Genomic DNA, 13,806 nt, shown 5'->3' with positions numbered 1-13,806 from the left:
AGGGAAGCTGGATGTCTCAGTCTGAATATCAACTGCGCATAAAGTGCGCGAAAATAGGCCCATCCCACCATGCACTCAATGTCAGAGGGCCTTAAAAAAGTACTCCTAGGAGTAATCTAACAAGCCATGTGGAAAACTAGGCCCCAAAGAAAGATTTATCACCCTCAGAGAAAAAACGTTTTTCCTGTAAGTTATGCAAACGTATTTACACTAAGTAATATGAGAGTTAACATGAATATTACCCTTATCTTGTAAGCATGATCCCAGTCGTTGTTAAATCACTGTATCAGGCTTACCTCAAATATACCAGGCACTGTCAGCATTTTCTAGACCTTATCATCTCTCTAGAAAAAAATATACCTCAAAGCAGGTGATCTGCAAACCGTCCCCCCAACTGAAGTTTTCTTTCCATACTCTTCAGTTATGTGTGAGAACAGCAATGGACCTTAGTTACAAACCGCTAAGATCATCAACCTCCAGGCAGATTCTTCTTCCAATTTCTGCCTGAGAGTAAAACAGTAGAACGCCGGTACCGTTTAAAATAACAAACTCTTGATTGAAGGTAAAAACTACACTAAGTCACCACATATCTCTTGATACTTCCTTTCTTGTCGAGAGTTGCAAGAGAATGACTGGGGGTGGCAGTTAGGGGAGGAGCTATATAGACAGCTCTGCTGTGGGTGTCCTCTTGCAACTTCCTGTTGGGAAGGAGAATATCCCACAAGTAATGGATGAACCCGTGGACTGGATACACCTTTACAAGAGAAAACAAAATTAAACTTTCATGGTGTCATTTTATGAGACTTTTCAATTTACTTCTATTATCAAACTTACTTAATTCTCGTGGTATTCTAGGTTGAAAACCATATGTACATATGCTTTGCAGCAGCAAACCACTACTGGGAGTTAGCTGGTGATTGGTGGTTTCACAAAAATGTTTCTTGCTATTGGCTCACCAGATTTGTTCAGCTAGCTTCAGTAGTACATTGCTAACTTTTCAACAAAGGCTGCCAAGAGAATGAAGACAATTTGATGATAGAAGTAAATTGGAAACCATTTATAATTACATGCATTATCTGAATCATGAGCATTTAATTTTGATTATCATGTCCCTTTAAGAAGAAGTCATTTAAACTTAATTCTAGATCAGGAAGCAGAAGTAAGATGAATAAGAAGTCATGAAAATGAAGTGGGCAGCAGCACAGCTGAGGATGGGTGAAATAGATGAGGAGAATATTGAGATTTTGCAATAGTTAATTCTGGAAATATGGAAGTAGCTGAGAGTTTTCATTGTTCTTATGTAAATGAATGGACAGATTTTGGCAATGCTGCTTAAAAAAAAAATTGGCAAGATTGAATAAGTTGACAGATGAAAGATCCGAAGAGGTGTTGGAGGTGACAGATCATCTAGCTGATTACTTTTATTTTATTCTAGGAAATGATTATTAAGAAAAATAAGGTAGGGCAGAGTTTAAAAAGTCAGGTTATAAGGCAATGTGGAAAAAAAAAGAAAATTAGAAGGGAATTTTAAATGAACTTAAACATAAGTTAGACTGTGGTGGTGCAGATGATGAAATGAAGAGGATTTCCCCCTAAAACTTGCCTGCATGGAGGACTCCATAACAGACACCACAGTTATTGCGTCTTCCACTGTCACAACATCTCGAAACATCAGGCGAGCATGGGCTGGAAAACAAGAACAAGCAGATCAATTAAACAATGCAGATGAAACTACTGAGTTTTTCACTTTCAAAATAATGTAACACATTTGGAGCCAGAGAATAAAAGGAAAAAAGTATGCAGTGAAACAGCATCAGTTTTATCACACATCAGCTGAAACACCTCCTGTAGCACTTAATAATGACATCAAACGTATTAAGTTAGCGAAAAATATGCAGTGTTCATAAATGTAAATATATTATACTTGTCACTACGCCTACATTTGAGAGATTAAACTGGAAATAGTCTAGGAAGTAAACATAATGTAGTCTTCCTATTTTTCTTCATGCTTATACGATATTTCTTGATGCAAGGGAAAAGAACATATACCTTATTAAATAACAGTTTTCTTCCAATATGCCAGCAAAAATTACTTAAAAAGTCAGCTTCAGCTATATGCCCAGGTTTTAGTATTTCCAAACACCACTTTATGCCAAGGCCCAACTTTTTTTTAAGGCAGCACTGACAGACGTATTATTATAAATTCAGTTCTTTCATGATGGTGAGAGTCCAAAAGCCATCACATGTGGGAATATTCCCCTCCTGGCCACTAGGAGGCGGCACAAGACATCACAACACACCAGAGCTTTAAACCCCTCCCACTTCCCATGATTCTCAATCTTATATATAGACAAGTAGATGAGGAAAAAAGAAAAGCAGGAAAGATACAGCTGGGCAAAGAAGTGCAAGTACTGCTGCCACCTGAACAACATTTATGCTTACCTAATAAAAAATGTTTTATTTACTGGCATGGAGAGTCCATGAATCCATTCTATTTACTAGTGGAAATTCAACTCCTGGCCCCAGTTGGAGGCAAAGAACACCCCAGCAAAGCTTTAAAGGGACATGAAACCCAAAAATTTTCTTTTATGATTTAGAAAGAACATGCAATTTTCAACAACTTTCTAATTTACTTCTATTATCTAATTTGTTTTATTCTCTTGATATAATTTGCTGAAAAGCATATCTAGATAGGCTCAGTAGCTGCTGATTGGTTGCTGCACATAGAAGCCTCTTGTGATGGGCTCATTCATTTGCATTGCTTTTTCTTCAACTAAGGATATCTAAACAATGAAGCAAAATAAATAAAAGAAGTAAATTGAATTGTTGTTTAAATTTGTATTCTCTATCTGAATGATGAAAGAAAAAATTTGGGTTTAGTGTCCCTTTAAGTATCCACCCACTTCCCACAATCCCCAGTCACTCAGCCGAGGAAACATGGAAAGAGAAGAGGGTATAAAGGTGCCTGAAGCTTAGAAAATGGCAAAAGCAGTCGTAAAAAATAAGGGCGGGTCGTGGACTAATTACTAGTGGGAACCAATACCCAAGCTAGAGAACACAGAATGGAAGGGAGGGAGAACAACAGGCGGACCTAAACAGAAGGCACCACCGCTTGATGAACTTTCCTCCCAAAGGAAGCCTCAGCTGAGGCAAAAACATTGAATCTGTAAAATTTGGAAGAAGTATGTAACGAGGAGCAAGTGGCCACCTTGCAGATCTGTTCCACAGAAGCATAATTTTTAAAGGCCCAAGAAGAAGAGACAGCCCATGTGGAATAAACCGTAATTTTCTCAGGAGGCTACTGTCCATCTGTCTCATAATCCAACCGAATAACACTTCTCAGCCAAAAGGAAAAAGTAGAAGAAGTGGCCTTCTGGTCCTACTGTTTACCAGAGAATACAACAAAAATGGCAGAATGAAGGAACTACAATTTCTTGATTAATATTGCGTTCCGAAACCACCTTAGGAAGTAATCCCAATATAGTACGAAAGACCGCCTTATACGCATGAAACATAAGGTAAGGAGGGTCACACTGTAGAACCGAAAGCTCTGAGACTCTATGAGCAGAGGAAATAGCAAGAAGAAACAAAACTTTCCAAGATAACAATTAAATATCAACAGAGTGCATAGGCTCAAACGGAGCCTGTTGCAGAAAACTAAGAACAAGATTAAGGCTCCATGGAGGAGCAATTGTGTTAAACACAGGCTCGATTCTAACCAAGGCCTGAACAAAGGATTGAGCATCTGGCAAGACTGCTAGTCGTTTATGCAAAATAATTGATAGAGCCGAGATCTGACCCTTCCGAGTACTGACTGACAAGCCCTTCTCCAGGCCCTCATGAAGAAAAGACCAAATGCGGGGAACTCTCACCTGACTCCAATAGAAACCCCTAGATTCACACCAATAAAGGTATTTACGCTATATCTTATGGTAAATCTTGCAAGTTACTGGCTTACGAGCCTGAATCATAGTATCAATAACTTTCGCTGAAAACCCTTGTCTGGACAAGACTAAGCATTCAATCTCCAAGCAGTCAGCTTCAGAGAATCTAGGTTTGTATGAAGAAAGAGACCCTGAAGGAAAAGGTCCTTCCTCAGAGGCAACTGACGTCATCTTCACCAGATCTGCGAACCAGATTCTGCGAGGTCAGGAAGGGGCTAATAAAATCACTGACGCCCGCTCCTGTTTGATACGAGCTATCACCCGAGGAAGAAGGGTAAACGGAGGAAACAGGTACAAGAGACCGAAGTCCCACGGAACCGCCAGAGCGTCGACTAGAGCTGCATGTGGATTTCTTTGATCTTGATCCGTACATTGGAAGCTTGGCGATTAGACGAGACGCCATAAGATCCAACTCCAAAACTCCTCACCTGAGGGTTATTCTAGAGAATACTTCCAGATGAATAGCTCATTTGGAAGTAAAGTCTGCCTGCTCAGATAATCCACTTCCCAGAGACCGCCCCTGGGATGAGGATGGCAAAAAAAGTGACAATAGGGAGGCTCTGCCGACAGATGGTCCTGAGAGAGTCACCAAGACTGATAAGATTATCCTCAGAGAGGTCAGAGTGGTCTCCGTTCCATTGTCTGAGAATGCATAACTCATCTTCGCACACCACCTACAATGTACACAGATGTGCAAATAATGACTGGGGATTGTGGGAAGTGGGAGGATACTTAAAGCTTTGCTGTGTGTTATTTGCCTCTACCTGGTGGCCAGGAGTTGAATTCCCACTAGTAATTGGACTCTCCATGCCATTGGAAAGAAGAGAAAGGATGGAGCTTGTGAACTCTCACCATCATGAAAGAAATTAATTTATCAGGTAAGCATATATTTTGTTTTCTTTCATCAGATGGTGAGAGTCCATGAGGCATGTGTGGAAATTAATACGCAAGCCATGGAGTCCACAAGACCACCTTGAATAGGAAATTACGATCAGGCAGACAGGCACTATGGACAACAGGACTTAACAAATGTATTCTAGGAGTCTAGGAGCCAACCAATATACTTAGGAGCCAGATTTAGTTTTTTTTAATAAATGTGTGTTAATATGTGTGTGTGAATGTGTGTATGTATGCATGTGTGTGTATATATGTATGAATGTGTGTATGTATGAATGTGTGTATGTATGCATGTGTGTGTGTGTGTGTTTGTTAATATGTGTTTGTGTATGTATGTGTGTGTGTGTTAATATATATGTGTGTGTGTGGTAATGTGTGTGTGTGCTAAAGTGCGACTGTTTATATGTGTGTATATTTATGTGTGTTTGTATTTGTATGCATGTGTATATGTGTGTATGTGTTAATATTTGTGTGTATGTCTGTATATGTCAGGTTTTTTTCCCTGTTGTGTTTGCCATGTGCTGCTGGCAGCCATTTTACTCACCTCTCTTCCTGACTATGGTGCATTGTGGGGGATGCTGCTCATTTCCTGCACTTCCTTTTATGGCCAGACTGGTGTGCATCATCCATGTGAGACAGGATGCAGTCTCAGAATTGTGATGTCATCACTTATTATTTAAAGGGCCTCTGTTAAGGAATTTAATTTGTTCTGGATTCACATCATCACAAGGAGGATTGCTTTGGAAACTTAGAAATCAGAGGATAGACTATCGAGTGACTATTACATAAGAGGTTCACCGTGGTATTTTAGATACTAGAACTGGTGACATTTTTATTTATTTGTATTCATAATTTTTCGTTTAATTATCATTGTTTTATTGTCATACTTTTAGTGGATCCACTATATTTATTGTTACATTTTACTAATCTTACTACATGTTTATTAAATATTTTTAGCATTATTAAGTCATTTAGATTTTTCATCTATATTTTAGTTGTCTTTGCCTTCATTAGTAGGCGCTCTTTGTATTCATAACTTATATATTCTATATCTAGGGTAGCTAGGACCCCTTTTTTTCGCAAGGAGCTACAGACACATATTTTTTGTTTAGCGCTGTGAGATATATATAATCTTTCACCTCTGTTAAGTATGCTTTGCCTTTGCGTGGTCTCAGACCTGTTTGTGAGAGTTCCTGTGTATTACATGGCTGCCTGACGTCCTTCCTGGTTCCTGATCCCTGGCTTGTTCCTGACTCTGCTGTTTTCCTTGTTCCTGATTCCGGCTCGTCTGACTATTCACTTTGGCTCCTGACTCGGCTCGTCTGACTACCAGCTCTAGTTTTGACTCCTGGCTTGTTATTTGACTTGTGGACTTTTTATTATTTTTTGCTATTAATAAAGGTGTGATTATTTTTGCACTTCTCGTCTCAGTCTGATTCCGGGCACCCTGACAGTATATGTGTGTGTGTATATATGTGTGTATTTATATATGTGTGTGTATGTATGTATGTGTATGTATGTGTATATATATATATATATATATATATATATATATATATATATATATATATATATATATATATATATATATGTGTGTGTGTGTATATATATATATATATATATATATGTATATATGTGTGTATGTATATATATATATATATTTTATTGAGACTCATTTCTAAGTGCCATCCATTAGGAAGCATATAGTATATATCAGCAGTATAAGCATGGAGAAGCAGCCCCTCCAAAATATAGACTCCAGCAGTACAATAGCGCAGGTTCCCAGGCAGACTGACACAGTGGGAACATTCAGCAGACATCAGTGAGGCTGTACATGAACCTGTCCTCATGCACACTGAGTAAGGGCAAAGAACGCAGCAACACTGGCTCCTCAGAGACACTGCCGAAAATTTTTCACTAAAAAAAAAATCTCATTGCAGAAAATGAAAAAAAGTTCTGCCTCTGGGCCACCAAGTAAGACTTCTGAATTAAAGCTTTAAAGGGACATGAAAGCCAAACATTTTATTTCATGATTAAGATGGAATATGTGATTTTAAACAACTTTGCAATTTACTTCTATTATCAAATCTGCTTCATTCTATTGGAATCCTTTGTTGAAGGAGCAGCAATGCACTACAGGTAGATGAACCAATGAAGAGAGGCATTTATGAGCAGCCACTAATTGGCAGCTAGCTCCCATTAATGCATTACTGCTTCTGAGCCTACCTAGGTAAGCTTTTCAATTAAGCATATAAAGAGAATGAAGCAAATTAAATAATGGAAGTAAATTGGAAAGCTGTTTAAGAAGTGTTTTAGGTTTCATATCCCTTTAAGCCACACTGCTAAAGTAACAGCCATAGCTTTCTGTCATTTGTGAAGCTCAGAAAATTTAACAAAAAGAGAAGCAAGTCTGGCTTCCATGTACAAATTAAAAGCTCTTACAACATTGTGGAGAAGATGCTCCTTAGAATGCTTAGGAGCTGGACACAAAGAAGAAACCCCAATTTCCTGATTGAAAGTATCCGTAGATATCATTTTAGGGAGAAAAAATAGCTAGTGCGAAGAACAGAAATATTCTGATGAAAAATCAGAAAAGGAGGTTGGCATGACAAAGTTGAAAGCTCAGAGACCCTTCTAGGGAAATAAATAGCTAGAAGAAAAATAAACTCCAGGATAAAAGTTAAAACCATGCATAGGCTCAAAAAGAAGAGTTTTAAGAACCCTCAAAACCAGATTAAGATTCCAGAAAGAAGAAACTGGAAGAATAACAGAATTTATGTTTACCTGATAAATTTCTTTCTCCAACGGTGTGTCCGGTCCACGGCGTCATCCTTACTTGTGGGATATTCTCTTCCCCAACAGGAAATGGCAAAGAGCCCAGCAAAGCTGGTCACATGATCCCTCCTAGGCTCCGCCTACCCCAGTCATTCGACCGACGTTAAGGAGGAATAATAGCATAGGAGAAACCATATGGTACCGTGGTGACTGTAGTTAAAGAAAATAAATCATCAGACCTGATTAAAAAACCAGGGCGGGCCGTGGACCGGACACACCGTTGGAGAAAGAAATTTATCAGGTAAACATAAATTCTGTTTTCTCCAACATAGGTGTGTCCGGTCCACGGCGTCATCCTTACTTGTGGGAACCAATACCAAAGCTTTAGGACACGGATGAAGGGAGGGAGCAAATCAGGTCACCTAAATGGAAGGCACCACGGCTTGCAAAACCTTTCTCCCAAAAATAGCCTCAGAAGAAGCAAAAGTATCAAACTTGTAAAATTTGGTAAAAGTGTGCAGTGAAGACCAAGTCGCTGCCCTACATATCTGATCAACAGAAGCCTCGTTCTTGAAGGCCCATGTGGAAGCCACAGCCCTAGTGGAATGAGCCGTGATTCTTTCGGGAGGCTGCCGTCCGGCAGTCTCGTAAGCCAATCTGATGATGCTTTTAATCCAAAAAGAGAGAGAGGTAGAAGTTGCTTTTTGACCTCTCCTTTTACCTGAATAAACAACAAACAGGGAAGATGTTTGTCTAAAATCCTTTGTAGCATCTAAATAGAATTTTAGAGCGCGAACAACATCCAAATTGTGCAACAAGCGTTCCTTCTTTGAAACTGGTTTCGGACACAGAGAAGGTACGATAATCTCCTGGTTAATGTTTTTGTTAGAAACAACTTTTGGAAGAAAACCAGGTTTAGTACGTAAAACCACCTTATCTGCATGGAACACCAGATAAGGAGGAGAACACTGCAGAGCAGATAATTCTGAAACTCTTCTAGCAGAAGAAATTGCAACTAAAAACAAAACTTTCCAAGATAATAACTTAATATCAACGGAATGTAAGGGTTCAAACGGAACCCCCTGAAGAACTGAAAGAACTAAATTGAGACTCCAAGGAGGAGTCAAAGGTTTGTAAACAGGCTTGATTCTAACCAGAGCCTGAACAAAGGCTTGAACATCTGGCACAGCTGCCAGTTTTTTGTGAAGTAACACCGACAAGGCAGAAATCTGTCCCTTCAGGGAACTTGCCGATAATCCTTTTTCCAATCCTTCTTGAAGGAAGGATAGAATCCTAGGAATCTTAACCTTGTCCCAAGGGAATCCTTTAGATTCACACCAACAGATATATTTTTTCCAAATTTTATGGTAAATCTTTCTAGTTACAGGCTTTCTGGCCTGAACAAGAGTATCGATAACAGAATCTGAGAAACCTCGCTTCGATAAAATCAAGCGTTCAATCTCCAAGCAGTCAGCTGGAGTGAAACCAGATTCGGATGTTCGAACGGACCCTGAACAAGAAGGTCTCGTCTCAAAGGTAGCTTCCAAGGTGGAGCCGATGACATATTCACCAGATCTGCATACCAAGTCCTGCGTGGCCACGCAGGAGCTATCAAGATCACCGACGCCCTCTCCTGATTGATCCTGGCTACCAGCCTGGGGATGAGAGGAAACGGCGGGAACACATAAGCTAGTTTGAAGGTCCAAGGTGCTACTAGTGCATCCACTAGAGCCGCCTTGGGATCCCTGGATCTGGACCCGTAGCAAGGAACTTTGAAGTTCTGACGAGAGGCCATCAGATCCATGTCTGGAATGCCCCAAAGTTGAGTGACTTGGGCAAAGATTTCCGGATGGAGTTCCCACTCCCCCGGATGCAATGTCTGACGACTCAGAAAATCCGCTTCCCAATTTTCCACTCCCGGGATGTGGATAGCAGACAGGTGGCAGGAGTGAGACTCCGCCCATAGAATGATCTTGGTCACTTCTTCCATCGCTAGGGAACTCCTTGTTCCCCCCTGATGGTTGATATACGCAACAGTCGTCATGTTGTCTGATTGAAACCGTATGAACTTGGTCCTCGCTAGCTGAGGCCAAGCCTTGAGAGCATTGAATATCGCTCTCAGTTCCAGAATATTTATCGGTAGAAGAGATTCTTCCCGAGACCAAAGACCCTGAGCTTTCAGGGATCCCCAGACCGCGCCCCAGCCCATCAGACTGGCGTCGGTCGTGACAATGACCCACTCTGGTCTGTGGAATGTCATCCCTCGTGACAGGTTGTCCAGGGACAGCCACCAACGGAGTGAGTCTCTGGTCCTCTGATTTACTTGTATCTTTGGAGACAAGTCTGTATAGTCCCCATTCCACTGACTGAGCATGCACAGTTGTAACGGTCTTAGATGAATGCGCGCAAAAGGAACTATGTCCATTGCCGCTACCATCAACCCGATCACTTCCATGCACTGAGCTACGGAAGGAAGAGGAACGGAATGAAGTATTCGACAAGAGTCCAGGAGCTTTGTCTTTCTGGCCTCTGTTAGAAAAATCCTCATTTCTGAGGAGTCTATAATTGTTCCCAAGAAGGGAACCCTTGTTGACGGGGATAGAGAACTCTTTTCCACGTTCACTTTCCAGCCGTGCGATCTGAGAAAGGCCAGGACGATGTCCGTGTGAGCCTTTGCTCGAGGGAGGGACGACGCTTGAATTAGAATGTCGTCCAGGTAAGGTACTACTGCAATGCCCCTTGGTCTTAGCACAGCTAGAAGGGACCCTAGTACCTTTGTGAAAATCCTTGGAGCAGTGGCTAATCCGAAAGGAAGCGCCACGAACTGGTAATGTTTGTCCAGGAATGCAAACCTTAGGAACCGATGATGTTCCTTGTGGATAGGAATATGTAGATACGCATCCTTTAAATCCACCGTGGTCATGAATTGACCTTCCTGGATGGAAGGAAGGATAGTTCGAATGGTTTCCATCTTGAAAGATGGGACCTTGAGAAATTTGTTTAAGATCTTGAGATCTAGGATTGGTCTGAATGTTCCCTCTTTTTTGGGAACTATGAACAGATTGGAGTAGAACCCCATCCCTTGTTCTCTCAATGGAACAGGATGAATCACTCCCATTTTTAACAGGTCTTCTACGCACAGTAAGAACGCCTGTCTTTTTATGTGGTCTGAAGACAACTGAGACCTGTGGAACCTTCCCCTTGGGGGAAGTCCCTTGAATTCCAGAAGATAACCCTGGGAGACTATTTCTAGCGCCCAAGGATCCAGAACATCTCTTGCCCAAGCCTGAGCGAAGAGAGAGAGTCTGCCCCCCACCAGATCCGGTCCCGGATCGGGGGCCGATATTTCATGCTGTCTTGGTAGCAGTGGCAGGTTTCTTTGCCTGCTTTCCCTTGTTCCAGCCTTGCATTGGTCTCCAAGCTGGCTTGGCCTGAGAAGTATTACCTTCTTGCTTAGAGGACGTAGCACCTTGGGCTGGTCCGTTTTTACGAAAGGGACGAAAATTAGGTCTATTTTTTGCCTTGAAAGGCCGATCCTGAGGAAGGGCATGGCCCTTACCCCCAGTGATATCAGAGATAATCTCTTTCAAGTCAGGACCAAACAGCGTTTTCCCCTTGAAAGGAATGTTTAGTAGCTTGTTCTTGGAAGACGCATCAGCCGACCAAGATTTCAACCAAAGCGCTCTGCGCGCCACAATAGCAAACCCAGAATTCTTAGCCGCTAACTTAGCCAATTGCAAAGAGGCGTCAAGAGTGAAAGAATTAGCCAATTTGAGAGCATTGACTCTGTCCATAATCTCCTCATAAGGAGGCGAGTCACTATCGAGCACCTTAATCAGTTCATCAAACCAGAAATATGCGGCTGTAGTGACAGGGACAATGCATGAAATGGGTTGTAGAAGGTAACCCTGCTGAACAAACATCTTTTTAAGCAAACCTTCTAATTTTTTATCCATAGGATCTTTGAAAGCACAACTATCCTCTATGGGAATAGTGGTGCGTTTGTTTAAAGTAGAAACCGCTCCCTCGACCTTGGGGACTGACTGCCATAAGTCCTTTCTGGGGTCGACCATAGGAAACAATCTTTTAAATATGGGGGGAGGGACGAAAGGAATACCGGGCCTTTCCCATTCTTTATTAACAATGTCCGCCACCCGCTTGGGTATAGGAAAAGCTTCTGGGAGCCCCGGCACCTCTAGGAACTTGTCCATTTTACATAGTTTCTCTGGGATGACCAAATTTTCACAATCATCCAGAGTGGATAATACCTCCTTAAGCAAAATGCGGAGATGTTCCAATTTAAATTTAAAAGTAATCACATCAGATTCAGCCTGCTGAGAAATATTCCCTAAATCAGTAATTTCTCCCTCAGACAAAACCTCCCTGGCCCCCTCAGATTGGGTTAGGGGCCCTTCAGAGATATTAATATCAGCGTCGTCATGCTCTTCAGTAACTAAAACAGAGCATCCACGCTTACGCTGAACAGGGTTCATTTTGGCTAAAATGTTTTTGACAGAATTATCCATTACAGCCGTTAATTGTTGCATAGTAAGGAGTATTGGCGCGCTAGATGTACTAGGGGCCTCCTGAGTGGGCAAGACTCGTGTAGACGAAGGAGGGAATGATGCAGTACCATGCTTACTCCCCTCACTTGAGGAATCATCTTGGGCATCATTGTCATTATCACATAAATCACATTTATTTAAATGAATAGGAATTCTGGCTTCCCCACATTCAGAACACAGTCTATCTGGTAGTTCAGACATGTTAAACAGGCATAAACTTGATAAGAAAGTACAAAAAACGTTTTGAAATAAAACCGTTACTGTCACTTTAAATTTTAAACTGAACACACTTTATTACTGCAATTGCGAAAAAACATGAAGGAATTGTTCAAAATTCACCAAACTTTCACCACAGTGTCTTAAAGCCTTGAAAATATTGCACACCAAATTTGGAAGCTTTAACCCTTAAAATAACGGAACCAGAGCCGTTTTAAGCTTTAACCCCTTTACAGTCCCTGGTATCTGCTTTGCTGAGACCCAACCAAACCCAAGGGGAATACGATACCAAATGATGCCTTCAGAAGTCTTTTTTAAGTATCAGAGCTCCTCTCACATGCGACTGCATGCCATAAAACAAGTGCGCAACACCGGCGCGAAAATGAGACTCTGCCTATGCTTTGGGAAAGCCCCTAAAGAATAAGGTGTCTAAAACAGTGCCTGCCGATATTATTATATCAAAATACCCAGAATAAATGATTCCTCAAGGCTAAATAAGTGTTAATATCAATCGATTTAGCCCAAAAAATGTCTACAGTCTAAATAAGCCCTTGTGAAGCCCTTATTTACAATCGTAATAAACATGGCTTACCGGATCCCATAGGGAAAATGACAGCTTCCAGCATTACATCGTCTTGTTAGAATGTGTCATACCTCAAGCAGCAAAGACTGCAAACTGTTCCCCCAACTGAAGTTAATGCTCTCAACAGTCCTGTGTGGAACAGCCATGGATTTTAGTTACGGTTGCTAAAATCATTTTCCTCATACAAACAGAATTCTTCATCTCTTTTCTGTTTCTGAGTAAATAGTACGTACCAGCACTATTTGAAAATAACAAACTCTTGATTGAATAATGAAAAACTACAGTTAAACACTAAAAAACTCTAAGCCATCTCCGTGGAGATGTTGCCTGTACAACGGCAAAGAGAATGACTGGGGTAGGCGGAGCCTAGGAGGGATCATGTGACCAGCTTTGCTGGGCTCTTTGCCATTTCCTGTTGGGGAAGAGAATATCCCACAAGTAAGGATGACGCCGTGGACCGGACACACCTATGTTGGAGAAAACTGGTTTAATTCTGAACAGAGCCACAACAGAGACCTGAAAGGCAGAAGTTTTAGCAATTTTCTTATGAAACAAAACAAAGAGCCAAAATCTGTCCCTTCAGAGAAATGTCTGATAAACCTTTATCCAGGCCTAAAAGAATTCCAACAGTAACCTTTGCTAGAACACCAGGCAAACCTTATGATAGATATGTCTGGTAACAGGTTTCCTAGCCTGTATCAGGGTCTCAATAACCTTGTCAGAAAAATGTATCTGAAACAGAATGAAGCATTCAATCGCCATGGGCCTTAAGCAAGAAGATCCTTAGAGGAAGCCTACAGGACGGGCACAAGGACATCTGCAACTG

At 41.2% G+C, this 13,806-nt stretch overlaps 1 protein-coding gene across 1 annotated transcript in view; it reads right to left on the bottom strand.

Annotated features, from left to right (window-relative positions):
* MCM9 (minichromosome maintenance 9 homologous recombination repair factor) overlaps window positions 1-13,806 on the bottom strand; it is a 238,252-nt gene that overhangs the window by 47,071 nt on the left and 177,375 nt on the right. Inside the window, exon 11 of the mRNA XM_053712159.1 lies at window positions 1,604-1,686. Within this exon, the coding sequence (XP_053568134.1) occupies window positions 1,604-1,686 (83 nt within the window). The remainder of the gene's footprint in view (window positions 1-1,603; window positions 1,687-13,806) is intronic.

The sequence above is a fragment of the Bombina bombina genome, chromosome 4, assembly GCF_027579735.1.
Source record: "Bombina bombina isolate aBomBom1 chromosome 4, aBomBom1.pri, whole genome shotgun sequence".
NCBI classification, from domain to species: Eukaryota; Metazoa; Chordata; class Amphibia; order Anura; family Bombinatoridae; genus Bombina; species Bombina bombina.
The sequence above is the reverse complement of the archived record's forward strand: the minus strand, read 5'-3'. Positions and strand labels throughout refer to the sequence as shown.